This window comes from Nannobrachium achirus (genome assembly GCF_963921795.1).
Source record: "Nannobrachium achirus genome assembly, chromosome: 5".
Classification (NCBI taxonomy): Eukaryota; Metazoa; Chordata; class Actinopteri; order Myctophiformes; family Myctophidae; genus Nannobrachium; species Nannobrachium achirus.
In genome coordinates, this window is record NC_137814.1 from 17,433,394 (window position 1) to 17,460,753 (window position 27,360).

The 27,360-nt window shown below is 43.7% G+C and overlaps 1 protein-coding gene across 1 annotated transcript in view; it reads left to right on the plus strand.

Moving 5' to 3' along the window:
• LOC308286157 (3',5'-cyclic-AMP phosphodiesterase 4B-like) overlaps positions 1-27,360 on the plus strand; it is a gene marked incomplete at its 5' end in the record, with an annotated part of 132,469 nt that overhangs the window by 75,482 nt on the left and 29,627 nt on the right. The window contains one exon of the mRNA XM_080727113.1: positions 13,228-13,340. Within this exon, the coding sequence (XP_080583239.1) occupies positions 13,228-13,340 (113 nt within the window). The remainder of the gene's footprint in view (positions 1-13,227; positions 13,341-27,360) is intronic.

Genomic DNA, 27,360 nt, shown 5'->3' on the forward strand with positions numbered 1-27,360 from the left:
TCATCATACATGAGTGTTGCACCAGAGTAGTGAAAATAGCAGATCTACAGGCACACAACGCCTCGCGGTGCGAGGCGTTGTGTGCCTGTAGATTGGCAATTTCACTAGTTTAAATCGTTTTCAAAACGATAAACACAAAACCAACGGTTTTGGAAAAACGCATGTAAACATTCTGCCCTGTGAGTTTTGGCACAGCATTGTGATAATATTGCATGTTTCTATATCGTCAGTGGTTCTCAAACTTTTTCATGTCATGGACCCCTAGAATTATATGTAATTTGCCGCAGACCCCCACCTCGAAATATAATGTATCGGGGACCCCAGAAGCAAATATTTCAGTTACAAATGTTTGTTTAAAAATAGATTTGCAAATTAAACTGTATTATACTTCACTTGTACTTGTACAATGGCGTTGTACTGAAGAATATTGAAAATGGCAGATCTACGAGCTCACAGCGTGTCGTGAGCTTGTAGATCTACTATTTTCACTATAATAAAAAAATAAATAGTTTACTAATCATGATCGAGGCAAAAGTGCGAAACAATAACGATATGGATTTGAAGTCATATCGCCCCCAGCCCTAGCAGCAACAATTATTTATAAAACAATATTTTTAATGAGTTGTCAAATAGACGGCTCATAATTTTAAGACGTTTATGTGCAGGAGCGAGGAATGCACGGCAAAAAATAATAATGCTAATCTGCTTTTTGTTTCTGCGACAGTGAGGAAAAGGGATTGGTGTTCCGATAGCGGGCTTTGTTTTTCTCCAGTGACATTTGGCTACGGGCCGATATCGGTGGGAAAATCTGAGGTGTTTACAGTGGTTGAGTCTATAGCATGCAGAGGGGGGAGGTACAGTTACTCTGTGTGCTCGAGTACACATTTTAGGTACTTTTACTTGACTTGAGTGTTTCTGTATTTTGATACTCTCTACTTCTACTCCACTGTACTTTTACAGTTTACAGTTTAGGCATTTAGCAGACGCTTTTAATCCAAAGCCACTTACAATAAGCAGATAATACATCACTATAATAAACAAGATATTATGTCAGAACATCAACAACAATAAAACAAATGCATATGAATATCAATCTAGAAAAAACAATATAATCAGTAAAAAAAGTTTCTAAAAAAAATAAAAAGTGCTAACTAGCTTCATGTATGGTCATTGAGTGTTTCAGTATAGTGCTATGGGTTTAAGTGGAGTCTGAAAAGGTGAGTCTTCAGTCCACGGCAGAAGCTAGGGAGTGAGTCTCTTGTTCTTTGTTCACTGCTTTGGCTGCTTTTTGAAGGTCAGCATTTTTTTTTAAATTTTTTTAAGATTTGTTTTTGGGCTTTTATGCCTTTATTTGATAGGACAGTAGACTGACAGGAAATGGGGCGAGAGACGGGGAGTGACACGCGGCAAAGGTCGTCCGGATCGGGAATCGAACCGGCGCCGCCGCCAGGCAACAATGCCTATGTGGCAATGTCTAAGTGGTATGCGCCTGGACCAGTAGGGCAGCGGGCGCCCCGAAGGTCAGCATTTTTCACTCCACTCCAAAAATGCTGTGTGTGAGAACTTTAGTTAATACTGAAGTAACTTTGCAGATGTTGAAACTTGATTATTATTATTATTACAAAACATACAAAAATACCTACTTAATACCTTCAGACTTTGGCTGTTAGAAAATAGACAATCTACTGTACAAGCGCAAAAGCTCTGTTGTGAGCTTCTGCTCGTTTTGAATAAAAAACAAAAAATACCTTAATTGAAATTTTGAACACGGCCCTTTTGCTTGTAACAGAGTATTTCTGCATTGTGGTATTGCTACTTTTACTTGAGTAAAACAATCTGAGCACTTCTTCTTCCACCACTGCTGTTCATCTGCAGACACCTGGCCGCCCTCATGTCTCCTTATCTCCCTGAGTCATCAGACAAACAGACATTCATGTTCTCTCTCTGTTTCATGCTCTGTTTCATGCTTAGCTCTGTCTCTTCTTTCTCACACTGTTTCTTGGTGTCACTTTCATTCTCTCTTCCTCCCTCACTCTCTCTCTCTCACCCTCTCGGTTTATCTTACCCCCTCCCTTCTTCTCACTCCATTATTTTTATTTTCTCTCTCTGTTTCTTTTGTATCTTAATTTCTTTATCGCTCAGCAGCCAAGGCAGCTGACGTACGTGTGCATGTTTTGGTGTGCGCGCTCGTGCGTGTTTTGGGGGTGAGAACTAGCGTGATTCATTGGTTTTTTCCCCCTCAAATTCCCCACAAGCCTCCCGGATTCATACGTAACGTTGCAGACTGCACCCAAATGTAAACACCACCAAGCAGGGGTGTCGCGCCAAATTCTGGGCCCTGGGTACAAGGATTCACTGCGGGCCCCCCATGAATGTTCTTCATAGGAGGAAGGGGTTTAACCCATTTATACTGGGAATGAATTATTATGCATTAGCTGCGAGCTTGTAGATCTGCTATTTTATGAAAAATCTTGAAAATTTGTCTTTGAATATTTCAAATCCTTCTATGTCAGTCGTGCTCAAACTTTTTCATGTGAAGGAACCCCAAGATCATATGTATTTGGCCACGGACCTCTATCTCAAAATATTTAGTTCCAGGGACCCCCCCAGAAGCCAAATTTGAGTTACAAATGTTTGCTTAAAAAATACCTATATTCAAAGATTTGCAAACATTTTCACAACTTTTCAAAAATAGCAAATCTACAAGCTTGCGAGCTTGTAGTTCTGCTATTTTTCAATAGCTAAATTAAGTATAAAATAATTAAGGCCCCTCCAACTCAGTCCCACTCCCCCCCCCCCCCCCCCCCCCCCTTTGTGACGCCCCTGCCACCAAGCATGCAAGTGTGTGTGTGGTCAAGTGGAGAGGTGTGTGTTCATAATGTGATTGTGCTAGATAAAGACAAACCCGCTCAACTCTTTCTTTCTCCAGAAATGAGTCAGATATTTCTGGTTGACTGCGTGTGTTAGCGTTGATCGTGTTATTTCCTGTAGAAGGAATACAGAATGAATTGACGTTATGTCACCACCACACCACACTCTTGATAATTCACACCTACATCGTGATGCTACGCTGTGTGACATTCAGTGGCTGGCAGGGGTTGACACTAAGGTCTCAGAGGCACTTGTCGTCCGGCAAGTACAGGTCATGTTCTACTTGCCCAAAGGTCATGCCTACTTGCCCGAAAAGTAAATCGCCCATTATAAATGATAGGTGAGATTTTAATTACGGCTCAATTTAACACTTATTTCTTTACTTTCTGGTGCTGTGCGATAAAAAATTCATACTGTACCTCAGTACTTACAAATCCAAATACCAAATACATACTGTACATAGCTATTAGCTATGCTTGAATATGTCTATGGTTTCACACTTGTTATTTTACATTTTTAAGTGTAGCAAGCAACCGTAAAAACAGCACACGTACTGTAGGTAAGCAGTGCTCTTATTTTACATTCCACAGACCAGAAGACAGAGCGTGCTGGCCACGCTCAGGTCTTTAGGCAGATATGTCTTGTTGTGTTTATAGACTGTTCAAATGAGCACTTGCCCGGTCGAGCAACCTGAAAGCAAACTTACTTCACCGGCCCGAAGGTTTTATTTACCTGCCGGGGGCAGGTGGGCAAGCCTTAGTGTCAATGCCTGGCTGGCTATTTGGATCCTCACCCGTATCAACACGCCAAACATTGAAGCAGTGTTAATTTAAGACTAATAGGGCTCTATTTTGAATTGTCTTAATTACCACCTCCTATGCCTTAACTTAAAGACCTAGTGAAATGAAAAATATGTTTTTCACACTTTTAGAGCTTATCCATGGTAATCATTTGGGAATTCCTAAAACTACATGCCAATGAAATAGAAAATAAACAATCTTTGTGTATTTTTATATCAAAGGTCCCCAAATAGGCCATTCTTAATTATTTCCTGTGAACAGAAACGTGCTGCGTGATGACATAGACTGACTTTTTGAATATAAATGAACCTTGAATACGTTTGAATCTGTTTGATTCCCATTGCTGCTCATTCCTCCAAACACAGCTGATTTTAATTACAGAGCTATTCTGTTTTGAATGTCATTCAAGATGACGTCCAAACTATGTATTACTCATTGTAAACTTAATGAGCACAATACAATATGTATGTGTAAACATTATAGGTTAGAATAATAAGCAACATTATAGAGACCAGGATTACTGCATGTTTTTGTGAGGATATCTACCCTAGGAGACACTGGGAGAACATGCAAACTCCAGCGGGAATCGAACCCAGGACCTTCTAGCTGTGAGGCGACAGTGCTACCGACTGCGCCAGGCCGTGCCCCACGATGGTATTTTGTACTATATACTTTTAGGGATGTTTGGCCCTCACAAGTATAGGAATACAAGTGCACACACACACACACACACACACACACACACACACACACACCCCCACACACACACACACACACACACACACACACACACACACACACACACACACACACACACACACACACACACACACACACACACACACTGGGAGCCTGTTGTCCTCTTTGCAGTCTCCAGCATATGGTCAAAGCATTAGTAGTGAATAGAGGACCAGAAAGAAAGAAAAAAAATATATATATATATATCCTCAGACGAAACCCCCCACCCCCCAAAACAGGCCTGTTGTCTGGAACAGTTCAGTGTGCGTCTGGGTGTCCTGGAGTGGGACTTTTCACACTGTGACAGAGCATCACGCCACCTTTGACTGATGCCATTGTGAAATGTCTGCTGACCCATTTAATACTGCATTTATGACCAACTAGAGGCGATGATGGATTTAACGGTTTCGCACGTGTGTGCGTGTGTGTCATATCAGGACTCTACTCTCCTCTTATGTTTAACTAAAGCTGTTACAGTTTAGTCTTTGGCCTTTTGTTGTCTTTGTTGTTCTTTGACACAAATAGTTTCCACTTCAGTGGCATCGTTTTGGCATCAGAAAACCATTTATTGTAGGCCTCTCCGTGTTAAACTATCACTCCATGTTACTGTAGGCAATTCCTTGCCTTAGCTTACCTTTTCAGTCTCTGAGGGCCTAGTCCGTTTTCTCCGTTTTATTCAAGAAACTACATTTTACATTTTGGATGATTGTCTATCAAACATTCATGGGGTGGGGGTCCCCACATGATTTTTGGGGGTTCCCCAGATGACTGTAAAGTGCCGATTATAGGACTTTTAAGACATTTTTAATACCTAAAAAAGGAGGTGGGGAATCGACAAACTCTACTATAAAAACTAGTCAAACATTGGCCAAATTGTCAAATAATAGAGAGAGGCAACAATTGTGAAAATAATAGAAAAAGTTCACAAACACCTGGCGTTGCGTTGTGAGCTTGCAGAGCCCCTATGTTCACAATATTTATATGTGGAACCGAGTCAAACAAAATGTAATGCCGTTTTATGCTTTGACCTTTGTACTTATTCTTTTTTCTTCCTTGATTTTGAAAATCAATACAAATATTTGATACAAATATGATTATTTTGGGGAGTCCCCAGTTAAAATATATTGGGGGGTCGCAAGGTTCAGAACCCAAACTTCATGTCATGGACCCCCAAATTGATATATGTTTGGCCACGGACCCCCATCTGAAAATATGTTGTGCCAGGGAGGGACCCCTAGAAGAGAAAATGTAAAATAGCAGATGTATAAGCTCACAGCGCAGCAAGAAGTGTCGCACTGTGAGCTTGTAGATCAACTATTTTTTAATAGCCAACATATAAATGGATAAAGTGGTTAAAATTATTGTGACGCTGTAGTAACAATTCCCCCTGGAACCCTGGACCTTGTGGGGAAATTAAGGACCCCTGGGGGTCCCCGGACCGCACTTTGAGAACCAAGCCCAGCGTCCCTCTTCTGGGGGCGAAGATTCACCAAAAATAGCCGATCTGCAAGCTCACAAAGCTTTATGAAGCGTGGTCAGCTTGTAGATCAGCTATGTTCAGTGAAGAGATTTGGTATAGAGGGGGGTGGGGAAGATATCATTATGTTATTATGATTGATTATATGTGACCTTATTTACAACATAATTCCACGACAGGAGGAATGGAGATAAAATATTGAAGAATTTAAATACTCAAGTATTAAATGTAGCTCTAAAATGTACCTAAGTACTGTACATATACTTAGTTGCTTTCCACCTGTATAAACATCACGGCGTTAGGATGTACCACAGAAATTTCGCTGGCCATGTTTACAGTTTAGTTCATCTTGTTTTTATGACACAATGTTAAAGAGTAAAAACCATGCTACAAAGCAGCATGTTAAAACACTCTCTACAAATGAGCAATAAAATCTGACCAATAATATCTCTCTCTCTACTCTAAATTGTCTCAGTTTCCTCATAAAATGAAGGCACTTGCAATCCCATCTTATAAACAGCTTCTGCGTTTGGATCCCAAGTCACTTTTAAGATCTATCACCATTCTCAAGTGTTTGTACTCTTCCACAATTTCAGTGTAATCCAGGGGAAGCCGCTGGTGTGGCTTTGACTGAGCGAGCACTAGAGTCAACAAAAAAGAAGTCCTTCACAGTAAAGCCCTTTGCACACAGGCGCGTTTATCCACACGGATAAAACGGACAATTTAATTTTTTAAAAAGAAAACAATGATTTTTTTCTCGATCGAACCCAGTTCGATTCGTGCGTCTTGTCGCATGCGGTAAAAAACTCATCGCTCCTTTTATGACTCCTTTTGGGATCCGCAGCGCCGATTCCGCACAGCATTGCACACCTAATCCAATGCGTTTTATTCATGCAGCAAACAAAAAAAACGCAACTGTCCTGTGTGCAAAGGGCTTTATTCAGGCAAGAAAATTACTTTTACACCACAACATTAACTAAACTTTCTATAGTAATGGTGCAACAGTTATAATCAAGTTAATCAATTTAAAAAAATAATAATGATAGCCTTTTGTTGTAGATCTCTATGAGTAGTTTTCACAGTTATGGATCTTAGCTCAGTATCACTTAATTGATTAAAGCATTTCAGAAACACACACACAGACGGAAGAACCCAGCAAAATCAGCAACAGTTTAACCACTGAAATCTTATTTTATACTTTGGCTATTTGAGAATAGCCAGTCTACAAGCTCACAACGTGTTGCGATGCAAGAGCTTATAGAATAGCTCATCCATTTTCAAAACATTTTGAAAAAAATACAAATATTTTTTTACAGCTTTGAACAACACCAACCTTCTCTTATGGCATAAAACCTTTTCAGAAGGGGGTCAAATACATTTCAGTCCGGGGGTCCTTGAAAAAGAAAATGTTTGAGAACCACTGCTCTTTAGGCCAGGGGTCTTCAACAGGGGGTCCGGTCCCCAGAGTTACTACAGGGGGTCATCCACATCTTTGAGTGATAGAAACTTTTTTCTCCTTTTTTTATATTAACCACTTGAACCCTAGCGTCCATATTCTGAGAAATTTACCCAAAAAAGCAGATCTACAAGCTCCAAACGCCTCGCAGCGCTTGTAGATCGGCTATTTTTGGCAAAGAGCTTTGCTGTAGAGGGGAAAAAGAGCAGACTAAGTACAGTGTGAAAGGTCAAGTTTATTAAGTATTGACAGTCAAGTGGTTAAATATCTGAAAACACAAATTGACATGAATCCAAAATACACTGATGATTGTGCTGTCAAACGATGAAACTATATGGAATCTATGAAAAGGTTCTGGGGCGTCCCTGCTTCATCTCTCTCTCAGCTAAGGGGTCCTTGGCCTGAAAACGTTGAAGACCCCTGCTTTAGGCTATAGGAACAGGAAGCGAAGCGAAATCGCTGTCGAGACCAAGCGGTCCACGCAATTTTGAGTCTTTGATGTTGTTCCGACTGCCCTGCAAAAAGCCCTCTAATGTCTCTATAATATCCCTTTTCGTAGGGAACCAGGAGCAGGATGTGGTCAATGCCTTCTTGGCACAGTCTCCCCGTTCCTATGGCCCTGGGCAGCCGCACGTTGGTGTGGGACGTGCTGGGCCCCTGATTCAGCCCGAGAAAAAGAGTTGGAGAGGCCCTCATTGCGCCCTATAGAGAGAGATCTCTCTCTGTAGCGCTGCTGCTACTCAAAGATTTGCCATTTCAGATCATGACAAGTGACAAGCCAGTGGGCCAATTACATGAGTTATATTTCGTCGTTGTCGGGTGTCCAAAACCGTTTTTTTTTTTTTTTGTATTTATCATTTTAAAAATGATTTAAACTAGTGAAAACATCTACAAGCACACAACGCCTCACGGTGCGAGGCGTTGTGTGCTTGTAGATCTGCTGTTTTTACTACTTTTGTGCGACGGCCTTGTATGATGAAGCAGGGCTTTGCTTTGCGAAAAAAATCTACACATTTGAAACTTGGAAATACAAGGTTTCTGCCCGACAGTGACGATTTACTTTGTTGGCCACCCAGCCCCCAAAATGGAACGAAAGCCGACATTTTATTTTAATTATTTTCCTAATGGCCGGCCTGGACCGTCCGGGAATGAACCGGCCGTTCGGGAGTTGTCCCGCTTTTCCCCATGGCCAGCACGTCCCTGTTGGTGTGTGTGTGTGTGTGTGTGTGTGTGTGTGTGTGTGTGTGTGTGTGTGTGTGTGTGTGTGTGTGTGTGTGTGTGTGTGTGTGTGTGTGTGTGTGTGTGTGTGTGTGTGTGCCTGCGTTCAACATCCCTCGCTGCCTTGCCTTGCTTTGATCTCATTGAAACCCCCCCTCCCCCCCTCCCTTTTCCTTTTGCTCCGTGTCACTGACTTTTACATGGCTAAAATGCCAAGGGTGTCTGGGAGTCGTTTTGGGTTATTGGGGGGATTAGACTTCTCAATTACATATCGTGTAGAAAAGGGTTCTTGAAACTTTTCAGCTTGGGACCCAAGATTAAGAACTTACAGGCCCTACAGTACAGCAAAGATTAGCCAAAATAGCTATATAGATCTACAAGCTCACAACTTGCTTGTAGATCTGCTATTTTAACTATTTTTGGAAGAATTTTGCCCTGTGTTTGATCATATTCTGCCCATAATGACGACGATGACAACGCAAAATAGCGATGCCTCTTTGAAAGTGTTTGACAGTGTTTGTTTGAAAGGTCAATTTCATCCAGGGGTCTGGTGCACACGCAAACTTTTGTTGTGCCCGCTGGCCTAGTGGTCAAGGTGCATACCACATACTAGGCTGTGATGCCTGCTGGCGTCGCCGGTTCGATTCCCGATCCGGACGACCTTTGCCACATGTCATTCCCCATCTCTCTCCCCATTTCCTGTCAGTCTACTATCCTATCAAATAAAGGCATAAAAAGCCCAAAAACAAATCATCTGGGGGACCTCCCAAAATAATGTGGGGACCCACCCCTGGGGGTCCCGACCCACAGGTTGAGAACCACTGGTGTAGGCCATGAAACTGTGGCACATTGCGGGGTCCCCCGGCCAGCGCTTGATAACCCGTCGTGGCAGATGGATGGCGTGACAACCGACCGTAATAGGTAATCCTAGTATAATTACTCAGCCTCCCTTTGGGGGTCACTCAACAAGAGTCATGGTCATCATTATCGTACTGACGCGACTACACCTTTCATTAGCTGGCGACCGCACGGCAACTCTGTGCCGCGTATAACGTGATTCCACTGGAGCTCTTTGTTTTAAACGGCAGCGGCGGTCCGTTGAGCCTTTTATGTCATCGCAGCCGCTTTGATGTGCTTTGATCCACTATATTGACGTAAATTGGGAGGGGGGGGGGGGTTGGGCACGCGGGTCGTCCTGTTGTGCTAAGCATATGGGCTAAATCTCTTCCATGTGTGAAGCCCTCTATGAAGTAAAGATGAGTGTTTTTTCCATAGAAAAAGGAGCTGTGTGGAGGAAAAAGAAACCAAGTACGTACCTCAAAGATGTGTACTCAAATACTGGTCTTTTAATCTTTGAGGTTTTGGTTGTTGAAAACTCTCTATTCGAACGTATTCTTTTTTTCAAAAGATTTGGACGTTTTGATTGCTTTGTAAAATTTGTTGTAAAGGTGTAAAATTTGTACTTTAACTTGAAAGTATTTTTTTTCGAGTCCAGATGCCTTCAATGTTCGCTCCCTCATGGCCCAGATATATATATTTTTTAAATCAAAAATGTATTTTATCATATTTCATCAACAAGAAGCCTGACACAACGCAACGTAATTCCTGGCGACAGTGACTGACCCCCCGCTCCGACTAAAAACTCCTCTCCGTGTTTTGTGTAAGTTCGGGGCCAGAGAGGAAGTGCTTTGGTTTCTTTGGCACCGAGTCAAACCCTGGTCTGGACTCCCCCCAATTCAGGGAGTCAAAGTTTGCCTCTCGTGTTGCTTGTGCAAACACAGCGTTTGCTGTTAGGATACAGGCCTTTTTTTCTCTCTCTCTCTCTCTCTCTCTCTCTCTCTCTCTCTCTCTGTCTCTGTCCAGAGAGGAGGGGATGGCAGACAGCCTGGTTGGCCCAACGTGGTGTTGGTGCCGGTGCGAGTTGCTGTTGCAACTCTGTAATGCGGACATTCCCAAACTTTTTTGGACCCAAAACAGAAATTTGGTGTTTAGCCAGGACACAAACGAAAATAACAAGAAAATAACTTAAACGAGATCTGCTATTTTCTTTTCTGCAAATTTTTAAAGTTTTGAAATTGATGGAATCTTTTATTTATTATTATTCTTACTTTTGATAAATATTTAACTTTTTTTGTTCTGGTATATATAAATAAATTGTATCGACCTCTTTCCGTGGGAATTTACTGGAGATTTTTTGCACCACACTTCCGGTTAACAGCAGACATACAAGCTCACGTCGTGTCACAGATGCAACCGTTGTGAACTTGAAGATCACACTCGGCTGCGGCGCCGGAAGCTCCGTGCAACTTCTGTGCAATGCACAATGGGAAGTTGGAAAGTTGTGGATAATGTATATTTTCTTTTTGAAAATATTTTTGAAATAATAATTAAGAATATTTCGTATCAAACGCAAAAACAAAGAAGGAATATTTCCCCCAAAATGCGTCCCGACCCGCTGTTTTTGAACATCTGCGCTAAAGCTGTGCCTTGAAGTGGTCTGGACCGTATGTTTCAGTGGGCTAGGGAAAATAGATGATCTCCAACATCACACCACGCCTCATCGTGACACGTTGCGAGCTTGTAGATCTGCTTTTTTGCTTGTAGATCTGCTATTTTGGTACTTTAAGAGTATATTTTGATGCCAACCCTTTTGTACTTTTACCCAATTTAACATTCTGAGCGCTGGCCTCTGGACTCCCGCGGAAACAGGTGGATATAGTATAGTACTTCTTCACAGGGAAAAGTGTGTGTAGCATAACTTCAGTTAGGGTGCGCACACACACCAAAGTATGGTCGCCAGTAGATAAACACTTTTGGTGCGCGCACTGCACGGCTGACTAAAAACGCAGTGAGCGCAAGGGATGGGACGATAAACGTTATTATCGTTTATCGTGATAAAACACACTCACGATAATCGTATCGTGGAGGTTTAACATATCGTGATATCGTCCTCCGTCATGCACTAGGTTCAATTCACCTACGATAATATCGTAAATCGCGATTTCTTTTGCCACAATAATCGTGATTTGAAATGTTCATATCGTCCCATCCCTAGTGAGCGCATTCTGTCCCAAGGACAGTGACGCGCCTGTCAGTCACCTCCAGAACCCTCCCCATTCCACCTTCGACTCACCCGATTGGACAGAGGGGAAAAAACTGAGCTCCAGCTTAAACACAATGTCGGCGCGGCTCGCAGATATCATCCACTGACATGAAAACGCCCCCTTCCCATTGAAATGCATTGGCGGAAGGCGGATTCAACACTCATGGGTATTTTAGTGCGTGTGCACACCCTTATACTGACACGCCTCCCCCTTTCCTTTGGAAATAACTCTTTCAAGTCATATCTGTCTATCTTTTAGGGAAAATATTTACTCTCTTATCTCTCTTAACCACTTTCCACCTGGTGTCCCTATGTTTGGGCAGGTCATATAGGCGCAAACTGTCCAACACGTGAAAATAGCAAATCTACAAGTTGACAACGCATCACATGGCGACAGGTTGTCAGCTTGTAGGTCAGGTAATGTTAATTGTACAGTACGACAAAGTATACAGGGATTAATATATTATCCTGACATTTTAGGATGTCTTCCTACAGTTATATCGTAACGTGCTTATAAGCAACGGATTGACTGACACTAGTGCATGAGTTCGCCTGACTGGTCTCCGCCTCCTCCAAAAGCCCCTCAGGCAGGTGTGTGTGTGTGTGTGTGTGTGTGTCACGTGACTATGTGTGACTATACTCGTTAGGGCCAAATGTCCCCACAAGTATAGTAGAATTAGAGAAATATAGTCTTATAGGACAGTTTTCCTGCTCCTCACCTCAAGAGAAATGGCTGCGTTAAGGTTTTAAAAGATTTTCTTTTTTGTTTGTAATTAGGAAAAGATTCAGATTGCGCAACGGAAATATAAGCTCTTCAAGCTCACAACGTGACGCTGCGCAGCGCGCTGTGAGCTTGTAGATCAAGCTCTCGTGTAGATCAGGCTGTCCTAAAATGTTGTGATGTCCTCTCAAGTATAGTAGTGCAAATGGGTGCGCGTGTGTGTGAGAGAGAGAGCGCGAGGAGAAGGGGGGGTTAGTGGGGGGTTAGTGGGGTCATTGACACGGCTACAGCAGGAGGCAGCAGACCGCCTAGTTCGCACGACAGGGTTAAGGCGGGAGAGAGGGAAGGAGAGAGAGAGAGAGAGGGAGAGAGAGAGAGAGAGGGAATGGCACAGAACGGGAGGGGGACGCACGCACAGGGAGCACGGGAGCGAGGGAAAGAAGGGGATATCGACAAAGAGAGACAGTGAAATGAGACTAGTAGTAGCGGGAGAGAGAGAGAGACAGCTGAGAAACGGAACAGGGGCCCCCTGAAACGGCAGGACTTTCACTCTTTTCCACAAGTTGCTTTTTAAAGGTGTTGCACCACGCGGACCCCCCCGCGCTGACGGCATGAAGGAACAGCTGTGTGGGGTGCACACCTCCTCCTCCACCTCTCCCCCCTGCTGCTGCTCCTCCACTACCGCGGGACGTCCCAGCGGCGGCGGTGCCTCCCCCTCCGTCTGGACCGGACCCCCGCAGCAGCAGCAGCAGCAGCGTGCCGTTGCGTTGCCCCCCGCCGCTGTGAACATGGACCCTCCTCTGGGACCCTGCTCTGAGTGCATGTCCGTGTGTCTGTTGGCAGATGAGTCGTACCAGAAGCTGGCCATAGAGACCATGGAGGAGCTGGACTGGTGTCTGGACCAGCTGGAGACCATCCAGACCTACCGCTCCGTCAGCGACATGGCCTCCACCAAGGTAAGGGCACCCGCTTGGGGACCCACACAACTCGTGGCTTTGTTTTGACGCGAACGGTGGTGGACGGTAGCAAAGCATATAGCGTTTACTCGGGTACTGTACTACAGTGGTTCTCAACCTTTTCAGGCCGCGACCCCCAAAATAATCGTATTTTGACTGGTGACCCCCCCCCCACTCTGACAAGCACTAAGGGTTGAGGGATTATATTTTCCATGTCACGGTTCTGTTGTGGAAATAGCAGATCCACATACTCACAACGCCTCGCAACAAGCATGTAGATCGGCTATTTTCACAATTTCTGCCTCTAATCTGCCTCCAATGTTGGTGATTTTAGAGGTATTCAAAAGTCCTTAAATTGTCACTTTAGAAATGTGCAGATACCCTCTATACACTCAAAACGTTATGTTGGTTTGTTTACTGTTGAGTGAGAAAAAAATGTTGCACATTAAGTTCAGCATCTGCACCTGAGGGTCCAGACCCACAGGTTTAGAACCACTGCTGTACTAAAGTTTGTTTATTTTTTGTACTTTTCTGTACTTAACGTAATTGTTGATACTTATGGCTTTCACTTCACTACGAACTTTCAAAGACACATTTAGTGCTTTTGATGACATTTCGATGAATTAACCACTTAATATCAATGCATTGCTGTGTAGAAATTTAGAAATGCAAAAAATCGAACAAATATCGATAGTGAAAGTAGGCATCGGTTAAGAAATGAACCACCCTTAAAAAGAAAACATACTTTGTACTATGCACTCTTGAATACTTATTTTACAGTATTTTTAAATGCAACTACCCCAGTACAATTTTGAGTGAGCAACTTGGAGTGGAGTAATATTTGACCAGGATTACCTATACTTTGACTCAAGTACTTTGTGTCCATGCACCTCTGGAGGTGAAAGCAGCTTCCGTACAACGCACTTGAAAGCCACCCTGTTTCAGTGCAATGAGTCTTGGATGTTCTCCTGTTTGAGATGATGACGCAAAACCCCTTTGAAAGAAGTCTCTAATGTACCTTTGTGTAAAATGATGAGTGGTGCACTGGTGATGTCTACCGTGGAAATGATGCCCCTGAAAGGATCTTCGTATGGTTTGTGGACTTTTCAGTCCAAACAAGGTGATGGCATTCATGTGTGTGAGTTACTACAGCGCCGGCTCATGCTGTGAGCTTGTAGATCGGCTATTGTCAGCCAGGAGGGGGAAGAAAGAGCAGACTAAGTACAGTATGGCTTTATAATGGAAGCCAAATCGAAATATATTTAAAAAGAAAATCGACTTAATGATGATGTCACTAGCAGACAGGTTTTTGAACTGCCCACAGCTCTCCTATGAGACGCAGACCGAGTAGGAAAAAAAAGTGTGCTATTTTATGTTGAACATAGTGAGGACCATTTATGAACATAGGTTGAAAAGAAGTGAAGTCGTCCTTAAGTATTGTCGGTTTAAGTGGTCAAATCATGAAATTACATATCAACATGAATCCAACACTGATGATAGTGCTATCAAACAATGAAATCTATTAAAACGTTTGCATCACAATACCTGTACTTACATAGTGGGGGTCCCTGCTTCATCTCTCTCTCTCTCAGCTAGGGGGTCCTTGGGTTGAAAAACTTTCATGTCAAGGACCCCCTGACTGAAATGTATTTGGCCGCGGACCCATATCTGAAAAGGCTGTGCACTAGGGACCCCCGTGCTAGATTTGTGTTGGTCCCCCAGTTCAAATATGATTCTTTTGGGGGACGCGGCCTGAAAAGGTTGAGAACCACTGCACTAGGCCAGCGGGTGCCCCAGCTTGCTTCTTTCCCGGGTCCTGCACATGCAGCAACAATAATGTTGTCTGTCTGTCTGTCTGTCTGTCTGTCTGTCTGTCTGTCTGTCTGTCTGTCTGTCTGTCTGTCTGTCTGTCTGTCTGTCTGTCTGTCTGTCTGTCTGATTGATTGAAGACTTAATTAGACATTTGCATAGGAAAAGGTACAAGGTTTCATGACAGTACAGTTCACTGGTACAAGGTCAACTCAAAGGATTAACACCTAAAAAAAAAAGCTTTTCTGCTTGTTTCAATTGGGGTCCTTTTTTAAGACAAAGAAGTAGTCGCCAGCACTCCTTTTTTTAACTCATAACATGACATGATGACAGACAAATAAAACACAGTACTATGCAGGAAAAAACAGTCTTAAGTTTAAGTAGCTTAAGAAGCTGCTCTGCTGGTGTAAGGCACTGTTTGAACAGGGCATGTCTGTGATGTGGCTGCTGCTGGTTGATGGGAGTGTGTCTGCAAATGTCCAATGTTTGTTTGTTTTTTCTACGCTCCTTTTGATGTTAGTTTGAGAGCTTAGTGATGCAAGTTGATTGAAGTTGCAACCACAGCCTGCATATCATTGCAAGTAGGCTTAGAAACCTCTTATCTCCATATTTAAGCTTTTAATGTTTCTCAGCGCATTTTTATATGCTTTATTCGTCGCCGTACATGACCGTTTCATGCTAAAGTAACTAAAACAGCTGTCCTACAGGCTCAAAATAGAGGTCGAAAGGTTATAAATATTGAACCAATGGAAAGATATTAACGAGAGCTTTCTGCAAAGTGAAGCCCTGCTTCATCATACAGTATGAGTGAAAAAGCTAGTGAAAATAGCCGATCTACAAGCTCACAACGCCTTTCACCGTGAGATGTTGTGTGCTTGTAGATCGGCTATTTTCACTAGTTTAAATATATATTTTTTTAAATGATAAATACCAAACGAACGGTTTTGGACATACAAGGTTTCCACCCGACAAGGACGTATTCTAGCAATGAGGAGCACAGCAGTAAGTCATTATCTGGTGTCTGGTAGCTCAGCCAGTTAGTGCACCGGTCACATGGTCTTTGTCAGTTGCAAGTTCAATTCTGACTCGCGGCATGTCTCACATGTCTCGCCTCTTTTATCTGTGCGCTCGGCACGGGTGCAACAGTTCATCGAGATAATCAATCATCGTCTTTTAATACAACTAGAAAGATGAAATTGTAAATGAACACTGAACAGCAAGTCTACAGTGTAGGTTGGGATTCCGTCATGTCAAATGGGGGTCCGTGGCCTGGTGCATAGCACACGGGGGGGTCCTTGAAATTAAAAAGGTTGAGAAGCACTGAAAGAGCTACGCCAACTTGCAGGCACGTGCACACATATAGACATCAAAGAGCCCCTGCCCTTTGACCCGTCTGTAAAAAGTGCCCTCTCCAGAACATGAATGCAGTTTTTACTATGGTGAAATGCTCTCAAATGCTCTCTTTCCATGCCATACCTAAAGGCAGCATTCAAGATAATTGCCTTGTCCAAACTCTCCTGAACTTGAATGCAAGCATCTTATGTTGAAAGAATTGCCCTCTCTGTGTAGAAAATCCATGCCGTTACGCCACATTACGCCTCCAGTATTCACTTGATTAAGCTTAGTTTAGTGTGGTACTATCAAGTATCGAAAATAGCCGACCTAGAGCGACGGCGACGCATTGTGCGCTTGGAGGTTGGCTATTTTCAATATTTTCACCAAAGGCCCTTTTATAAATTTCAGCCCCTGCCTCTCTAGCATTCCCTGCACGTCCCTGCCAACGTGAGCACTAAGGGTAGAATTAAGCAGCAGGAAAGATGGGACGAGAAGCAAAGGAACCTTTTGCACGGGCAAGGATGCCATGTGACCAGTGATGTAAAGTAACTAAGTATATTTACTTAACTACAATTTTGAGGTATATCCAATTTCCACTACACTTCTACTGCACTACATCTCGGATACAAATATTGTACTTTTACTACACTACAATTATAAGAAAACTTTAGTTAATAGTTACTTTGCAGATATAAATTATACTTTTATAAAGCATACATAAACCACTGTAGCCCTATTTTATACCGTGGCTATTTGAAAATAGCTAATCATTCAGCTATAGGGACCAACATGGAAACCCCTCAAGGAATGATGTTGAGATCCACGGAGGTACTACACTACAATAGAACACAAGACTACGACGCGACCACCATAGGACTGCGGTACAAACACAACACCTTGTAATGTCATACTGTATATCCACTCGAGAATCCCGAAGGCGTTTGCGTTGGCCCACCCCACGCTGACCACTCACTCAACACAGCAGCAAGTAAAGAGTCCTTGTTTAGCGGCGGACATCAAGTATGTATGAAATGAGCGGTAATGGACAGGCACGTGCACACATAGACATCAAAGGGGGCTTGAGCCCCTGCCCTTTTACCCGTCTGTAAAAAGTGCCCTCTCCAGAACCATGAATGCAGTTTTTACTATGGTGAAAGAAATGCAAATGCCCTCTTTCCATGCCATACCATACCTGAAGGCAGCATTCAAGAGAATTGCCTTGTCCAAACCTCTGTGTAGAAATCCATAACGTACACCACATCTCCAGTATTCACTTTATTAGGCTTAGTTCAGTGTGGTATCAAGCACCGAAAATAGCCGACCCCCAAGCTGCGACGTGTCGTGAGCTTGGAGGTCTGCTATTTTAGATATTTTCACCAAAAGGCCCTTTTAGAAATATCAGCCCCTGCCTCTCTTAACATTCTCTGCACGTCCCTGGTAATGGAGTATATCCACACACTGTGAGTGCACAGGTAGTGGGCAGTTGAGCGGTTGGAGAACACATGGAAATGAAGAGACTTGAATTAACATGGCGATGACTGCAGCAGCCTGTGTGCATGCACGGACCGTACAATAGGCCTTTGTTCCCAGGGCCGTCCCCAGTTGCTCAGTGTACGCAAAATATAGATTATGCCTTCTCACCACTCTGACGCACTCGCAAAGCAACAGGCCCCTTCTGTGGTAGCGCGTCGAGAGCCGCCCCGCCGCCAGCGTTTTATGGGCCTACAGTAAAGACGCAGGCGGGGGTGGGTTTGCATAGAGCACCGCAGGCTTCTTGTTATCTTTTTGAATGTCGTCGCCGCCCGCATTCCTGGGAGCGCAGGGCGACGCTGGTAGGGCTTATGACATTTTACATGACGATTATCATTTCCAAGCCAACGCGTTGTGAGCTTGTAGATCGGCTGTTTTCAAATAGCCTAGGTATAAAATATGGCTAAAGTTAATGTATGTTTTATAATATAAATTAATCAATCCTTTATATGTGCAAAGTAACTTGTAACTCAAAACTGTACTTACAGTAAGTACAGTATTGAGTAAATTAGTTACTTTACACCACTGATGCTTTGTGGCAGGGGTGTCCGGCTGTCCGCTGTCCGGACACTTTGCAAAGGTGGGTCATATTTTAAAATATGAAAAATGGCTTATTAGGACTGAGGCATCTCCCATCCTTATTGCACCAAAGTCACATACAGGTTTATTTAACTACAGTGCAATATCAATCAATAGTCCTTTAGTTGGCATGCAGTGTAGACAAATGTCACTCATCTCTGCTGTGAACAAACCAGAAACAATCCTTCCTTATTGTGTTTACAGGTACGACAAGGTCTCTACAAGAATGTCAATGAAATAGAATTAGCCTTTTTTCCCACTTTATCTTGAGTACGAAACAACACAAGGAACAGGCAGTTAGGACAAGGGTCTTCAACAGGGGGGCCCTCAGAGTACTACAGGGGGTCCTCCAAAACGTTGTGTGATAGAAACTTTTTTTCTCCTTTTTTTATATTAACCACTTGAATCTTATCATCCATATTCTGAGAACTTTAGCCAAAAATAGCAGATCGCCTATTTTTGGCAAAGAGGTTTGGTGTAGAGGGGGAAAAGAGCAGACTAAGTACAGACTGAAAGGTCAAGTTTATTATGTACTGATGGTTCAAGTCCACACAACCACACAAATTTACACAAATCCAAAATACACTGATGATCGTGCTGCCAAACAATGAAACTAGGCCTACAGTATATGGAATCTATGAAAAGGTTGTGGGGGTCCCTGCTTCATCTCACTCTCAGCTAAGGGGTCCTTGGCCTGAAAACGTTGAAGACCCCCGAGTTAGGAAATCAGGTTGCTGTAGTGTAAAGCAAAGGTTGCAGGTTCGAGTCCAGCTCTCAGCAATGTGTCAAACTGAACAAGACACTTGATCCCTCACTGCTCCCTGAGCTAAACGGCATGCGTTTATCACATGCTGCACTGGTTGTAAACGTGAGGCGCAGGCACCCCCGCGGGTCATTGAGCAGGTCCTAGGGGGGATCCCATGCTAAATAATTGATAGTTAAAGTAGGAAACAAATGCACCCTTACAGGACTGTAACTCAAGAGTCTGCAAATGGAACCATATGAACACGGAAAATTAACACTGTCTATTGGACCTAAACGTTTTTGTTTTGTTTTTTGTTTTTTTTAATCAAATGTGGCATGGGCAACTGGCGGCCCGGGGGCCACATGCGGCCCCCACCTTCACTTATTGCGGCCCGCAGGTTAATACTGGAATACTGTATATATTACTGATTTACAATTCTAAACATGACCTGCTTTAATTCCGTCAGTCTATATAAGTAGCTTAATGACTAGTATAGTAGTATTACAATTTTTTTTTATGTCCAATGTATTTGTATTTAGGTTCATAAAGTTATGAGTATATAACTAAATGTGTTTGAAATTAAATCAAAATGTTACATTTCAGGATTCCAAGTAAGAAATAACAAACAATTAGTCAGGATTCCAATTCAAAAGAAGCAAAAATAGCCGATCTACAAGCTCAAAACGCATCGCGCTGCGATGCGTTTTGAGCTTGTAGATCGGCTATTTTTGCTTCTATTGTATGCGATACTAGAATGACAAAGTAGGTCGTAGCAATATGCAATGTGGCCCTCACCATCATCAAAGTTGCCCACCCCTGGTCGGTGGCCAAATGCATACTCAAACTGGATGTCCTTGAAATTAAAACGGTTGTGAATCACTTTCATTATGTGCGTGTGTGTGTGTGTGTGTGTGTGTGTGTGTGCGTGCGTGCGTGTGTGTGTGACGTGAATGGTGGTACTGTCAGACGTGTCAGTGTGTTTGTGTGGCATAACTGGGTTTCCATTTCTCCAGTGACATCATTACGTAAAGGTCACGTGGTTTTAGCTTTTTGGCCAATTTGGCCTCCACCCTTGTGGTTTAAAGACAAAAGTTTAATTTATACTCCATAGTATGACGGTTTCAAAACAAACGGATCTACAGACGAAGTAGAGTTTGTGTTTCATTTTAGTTACAGGGTTCCCACGGTCATGACATTCCTGGAAATATTTTGAAATTAGAAAAATATTTTTCCAGTACTGGAAAGGTTTGGGAATTTATCAAGGGTCCTGGAAGGTCCTGGAAAAAATATCTGTGCATTGTCTTTGGTTATTTATTTTTGTTAATACCTCTGAAATGACAAATTAAACATGGGGCACATTGTCAAATATTAGAGGCAGAAATGAAATAGCAAATCTATGGCGTTGTGAGCATGTAGATCTGCTATTTTCACAATAGAACTGTGTTATACAAAATCCCTCAACTCTTAGTGCTCGTCAGTTAAAACATGATTATTTCGGGGGTCACAGCCTGAAAAGGTTGAGAACCACTGGCATACACTACCTGCCTTTGGGCATTGGCGCATAGGAGTAAGCGACTCGTTATTGAGCTGAATTATTGTTATATAGTCCTGGAAATTCGGTTAAATATTCAGGAAAAAGTTTGAGAAATTAATTGGTAAAAATGTGTGGGAACCCTGTAGTTAAAAGTGAAACGCCTGTGTTCATGTTAGATTACCTTGACGGAGGTTTTCTATCACAATGGTTCTTAAACCCCAAAATGTATTTCTATTTGGCCCCAGACCCCCATCTGACAATATCTTGTGGTGCCAGGGACTCCGTAAGAGAAGGGTTGTGTTGTTGAAAAGGTTCATTACGATTTTTTTATTTTTTTTCTAAAACTTTCATTGCTATCCATGATTTATACTTGGCTACGCAGTGCACTTAAGCTGATATGCGAGCTCACAACGCAGGCGCACTGCAACATGTTGTGCGCTTGCAGTTCAGCTATTTTAGTAAATCGGGCATGCTGCAAACCTCAATCCGAGAAAGCTTTTGTTAAAATAAACATCCTGATTATTTGATTAAACTCCATGAGCAAGATTAAGTCGGTTATTGGTTCTAAATGTCAGTTTCGATATATTTTTGGTTAATTAGCCCTATTCACGACCCGCCCACTCAGCATCCCCCGGGTGCTGAAGTCCCGTTTTGAAGGGGAAAATCCTACTATAAGCCTATAGAGTTAGCACAGAATTCGCAAATTTAATGCAATTTCCGAATAGTAAAGTATAAAATACGGCTAGCATGATCAAGAACACAAGATAGTAAACGGCACAAAGCATTATAATTTACTTTACTGTTATAAATAACGATTTGTCCAGCTATTTCTATTATAGTTTCCCCTTCTAAATTGAAGTCAGCACCCGGGGGAAACTGAGAAACGGAAGTAGGTGGGCGGGCCGTGAATAGGGCTAATTGCCCAGCTCTATTAGCAGGAATATTATATTATATTCTCAGAATGCACTTTGTTTGTGAGGTTGTCATTTGATTTAGGTCGATGTGTAATGACTGGTTCCGTGCTCACAGAGCACAGAAGTAATGGAAAAAGAACGAGGGACACTATTTAGACTCACTGTATATCAATGTCCAGGTACAGCATAACCCCAGGGTTATATTAAAACCCATTTAGGCCTAGGATTATTTAATGCTTTAACTATTGAAAATAGCAGATATACAAGCTCACAGTGCCGCGCTGCGAGCTTGTAGATCTGCTATTTTTGAAAAAAGTCGTGAAAATGTGTACAAATCTTTGAATAAATGTATTTTTAGAGTGAACGTTTGTAACTCAAATTTTTCTTCTGGGGGGTCCCTGGAACTAAATATTTTGAGATGCGGGTCCGTGGCCAAATAAATATAATTTTGGTGGTCCTTCAAATGAAAAGGTATGAGAACCACTGACATGGTAGTCTCTCAAGAACAGACTAACCGAACTCCATTTAAGTGAAAATGACCTTTTTCTTTGACGATGGCTGGCCAGATTGCTGACATAGAAAAATAGGGTTTTTCCAAAAACCTTAGAAGGATTCAAAAGACACTTATAGAATCGGGTCAAAATTCAAATTGTCACGTTTTTTCAAAAATAGCAGATCTACAAGCAGCGCGGCACTCGGTGCCGCGCTGTGAGCTTGTATATCTGCTATTTTTCAATAGTTAAAGCATAAAATAATAATACGCTATAATGTGTACCTGTTCTGAATGGGTTTTAAAGTTCATCATGAACTCAACTGCATCATATCGCAAACACACACGGAGGGCGAGAAACTGTATGGCAGCGTCGCAATCTAAACATCCAGGGTGGCGTTTGGCCACTTCCTCCAGTAGTCTACACACAGTGGCAGAGCGGTGGCGCGTGTGGTCTGAGGGAGGATGGAGGGGAGGGGAGAGAAAAGGGAGGAGAGGAGTAGGGGCATCACAAGGAGGGGAAAAGTGGGACTGAGTTACTAGGGCCCCCAAGGCCTTAATTATTATATACTTTAGCTATTGAAAAATAGCAGATATACGAGCTTGTACATCTGCTATTTTTGAAAAGTCGTGAAAATGTGTGCAAATCTTTTGATATATGTATTTTTTAAGCGAACATTTGTAACTCAAATTTTGCTTCTGGGGGGGTCCCTGGAGCTAAATGTTTTGAGATGGGGATCCGTGGGCCAAATGCATATCATTTTGGGGGTCCTTCACATGAAAAGGGTTGAGCACCACTGACATAGAAACATAGGTTTTTCAAAAAACCTCAGAAGGATTTGATATATTCAAAGATTGTCACGATTTTTCAAAAATAGCAGATCCACAAGCTGTGAGCTTGTATGTCTGCTATTTTTCAATAGTTAAAGCACAAAACGATGCGTAATAATGCGTTCCCAGTCTAAATGGGTTAAACCCCTTCCCCTATGAAGAACATTCATGGGTGGCCCGCAGTGAATCCTTGTACCCAGGGCCCAGGATTTGGTGCGACACCCCTGGAGAGGAGAGAAAGGGACAGGAGGAGACGACGGGAGAGGAGAGAAGAGGAGAGGAGGGGTGGAGGGAAAAGGAGGAAGAGAGGGAGTTGGTATGGCCGAGGAGTCGGACCGTGACGGGTGACCGTGACCATGACAGCAAGCTTCCTGTCTCTTTCTTTCCTGTGCCCTCAGCAGGCAGCACCAGGGACATGCTGGGCCCCTGATTCAGCCTGGGAAAAAGAGTTGGAGAGGCCCTCATTGCGCGCTATAGAGAGAGATCTCTCTATAGGCATTGTGTGCTTGTAGATCTGCTGTTTTCACTACTTTTGTGCAACAGCCTTGTATGATGAAGCAGGGCTTTGCTTTGAGAAAAAATTAACAAATTTGAAACTTGGAGATACAAGGTTTCTGCCCGACAGTGACGATTTACTTTGTTGGCCGCCCAGCCCCCAAAATGGAACGAAGGCCGACATTTTATTTAATTTTTTTCCCTCCTGGACCGTCCGGGAATGAACCGGCCGTTCGGGAGTTGTCCCGCTTTTCCCAATGGCCAGCACGTCCCTGGCAGGCAGCCCCCCCCCCCCCCCCTCCCCCTGTCGCCAGACGACAATAGCCAGTCAGTCAGTCAGGGTCCCGGCGTTCCAGGTTGAGGGCTTTACAGGCAATGACGTCACCGGGACTCTGGAAGACAATGAGCCGGCGGCCCCCCGACACTCACGGCGGTCCCAGTCGCATGCATGCTCCCGGCCCGGGCCGACCGCAGGGCCACACACTGCTGTTGGTACCATGAATCATTTGTCCTTCACTGTGTGTGGATGACCCGGCCGGCGCTGCCACTCGGCGTGGGCGTCCTCTCCTCATGCCCCGCGCTCGCTAATAAGGGCTGAAAGAGATTAAGATGTCCCAAATTAAATTGGGCAAATGCACCTTTGACACACACACACACTCACTGCGCGTGTGTGTGTGTGCGCGCGTGTGTGTGCAGTTGTACAGGCAGAAAGGGGAAAAGGAGAACTTAGCGACCCAGAGACTGTGTCATTGCGTAACGTTGCTGTCGGGCTGAAACCTGTTCTTGTTTCAACTTTTTATGTTGTTGTTTTTTTTTTTTGTAAACCAGGGGTTTTCAAACTTTTTTGACTCGGGGCACCCCTGTAAATAACCTTTTCATCCACGGCACCCCTGAGTTACACTGTTAATTTTTAGAATCTTAACATCATATTGGAGAAATATCCGTTTCCATCAGAACTGACTGAAAATAACGTTATACTTGACATTTAACCACTTGAACCCTAGCATCCCTATTCTGGGAAGGTTCACCAAAAATAGCTGACAAAGCGTCACGTTGTGACGCGTTGTGACGCGTTGTGAGCTTGTAGATCTGCTATTTTTGATGAAGTTTGTTGTAGATGGAAAAATAACTCATCAAGTACAGTGCAAATCAGGTCTGTTTTACTCAGCATAGTGAAGTGATATTGATGTAGTGATATTTATGAATTCCAAATATTATCAAATTATCTCCCGGCATGCCTGGACTGGCATCACGGCACACCAGGGTGCCCCGTCACCCACTTTGAAAACCCCTGTTGTAAACGCCTTTATTGACCAAGGGAGGTCCAGTAGACTGACAGGAAATGGGGAGAGAGATGGGGAGTGACATGCGGTAAACGTCGTCCGGATCGGGAATCAAACCGGCGATGCTGCGGCAACCATGCCTATGTGGCGGTGCCTATGTGGTATGCGCCTTGACCAGTAGGCCACCGGACGCCCCGGGTTCCCAAACTTTTTTGTCTCAGGGCACCTCATAAATATTTTTTTAATCCGAGGCACCCCTACATTATAATTTTCACTCCCAGCACCTTATATTTATAGCATATCGTCGTTGTCAGGTGGAAACCTTGTATGTCCAAATAAATTCCAATATAATATATCCTATATCCTATATATAATATATCCGGCCTATATAATAACTTATAATAACGTTGGATCCGTTGGACCACAGGTTCCCTTTTCTTTTCTCTCCATTTCCTGAGAAGTAACACTTTTGGAAATGGCAAGGTTTCCGGCCGAGCAGCGACGATAATAACCACCGTCATGCTTCCATCGCTGCAACCCGCCCAACGGTTAGCTCTTCCAGCGCTGGCCGCTGAGTGTTGCCTCGCGGTAACACAACTCCAGTCCCCCCCCCCCCCCCCCCTTCCCTCACACAACCCCCCCTCCCCTCCCCCCAACCCAAAAAGCTAATGAGCACCATTACTGTTCATGCGTGGAGAGAGAGGATGTAATAGAGAAGGTTGTCCATGCAGTGTGACCAAAATGTTGAGGGCGACTCCACTTTCATTTTCCAAGGGCGCAGGTGTATCCGGTCGTGTGTGTGTGTGTGTGTGTGTGTGTGTGTGTGTGTGTGTGTGTGTGTGTGTGTGTGCGTGTGCGTGTGCGTGCTTGTATTACTATATTTGTGAGGACAGTAGAAGAGTTTAGTAAAGTATAGTAGAAAATGGAGAAATGGACATTGCGAGGACCATTTCGTCGTTGTCGGGTGGAAACCTGGCATGTCCAAAACCGTTATGGTTTTGTATTTTTAAACATTTTAAAAACGATTCAAAGCAGTGAAACAGCCAATCTGCAAGCACACAACGCCTCGCACCGTGTGGCGTTGTGAGCTTGTAGATCTGCTCTTTTCACTATCTTTGTGCGACGGTCCTGTATGATGAAGCGGGGCTTTACTTTACGAAAAAAAACGTACAAATTGGAAACTTTCATGATTATGTTTCATGGTTAAAAATGATTTGGGGAGTCAGGATTACATTCATGAAAATATTCAGGATTAGGCATTTTTCAAGGCTCGGTTTAGGTGCCAGGGTTCGAGTCTTCCCTATGCGGTGATGTCGCACACCGATGAAACGGCCGGTCTACAAGCTCAGTGTCAGATCTGCGAGCTTGAGCTTGTACTGTATATTGCAATTTCTTATATTGTTCGGCCATTTCCGGCAATTTCTTTTTTTAAAGATTTGTTTTGGGGCTTTTTATGCCTTTAATGATAGGACAGTAGACTGCCAGGAAATGAGGGGAGAGATGGGGAGTGACTCGCGGCAAAGGACATATCTGGATCGGGAATTGAACGCATGCCTCAGTGGTATGCGCCTGGACCAGTAGGCCAGCGGGCGCCCCCATTCGGCAATTTCTTATGCCATCCTTACATGTTGGTGTCCTCACAAGTACAATACATACGCGTGTGTGTGCGTGTGTGTGTGGGACCACACACCCCGCTGACCGCCCGGGCACCGGTCGCCATGACCTCAGCGCAGAAGCTACGCCGCTATCCATGCCCCCCTCACTATCATTAGCGTTAGCCACACTTCCATTCTGACGCTGGCGACGGCCTTGCACAAACACTGCCATCTGAATCCAGTTAGTGGAAGCAGCCCCTCTCTTTCTTTCTTTCTTTCTCTCTCTCTCTCTCTCTCTCTCTCTCTCTCTCTCTCTCTCTCTCTCTCTCTCTTTGCGGGCTAGCGTGCGAAGCGGGCGCCCGGTGGCGCGCGGCAGCGGCAAAAAAAGCAAAGCAGAGCGTATAGGAAACTTTAACTCACGTGTGGTCACTACCAGGCGACTTTGAAGCGCCCCGCCGTCTTCTGGGGGGGAAAAAATGACGGAATTATTGAAACAGATGTAGCGGTGGGTCAGTAGCGTTCGGCGAGGGGGTAATGGACGTTAAATTATAGTTTGCGGTGGTGATTATGTTTGATTGAAGGGGTGGTGAGGGGACGAAACGCGCTGCAGCCGTGATTAAAGATGTCTAATTGTAAATAGAAACGTGATGCGGATTTACAAACCATCAGTCACCATCAAGGGAACGTAGGCCAAAAGGGAGAGGCAGAGAGATATTAATCTAGGGTTGATCGCAGCAGTTTGTTTTCTTGCTTGGTTGCTTACCTTAGCTTGTGGTTCTCTAAGTGGGGTCCGGGGACCTCCAGGGGTTTCAGAGGGAGTTCCAGGGGGTCCCCAGAAAAAAAAACTTGTTAATATAGGATCTAAATCAGTGTAACCACT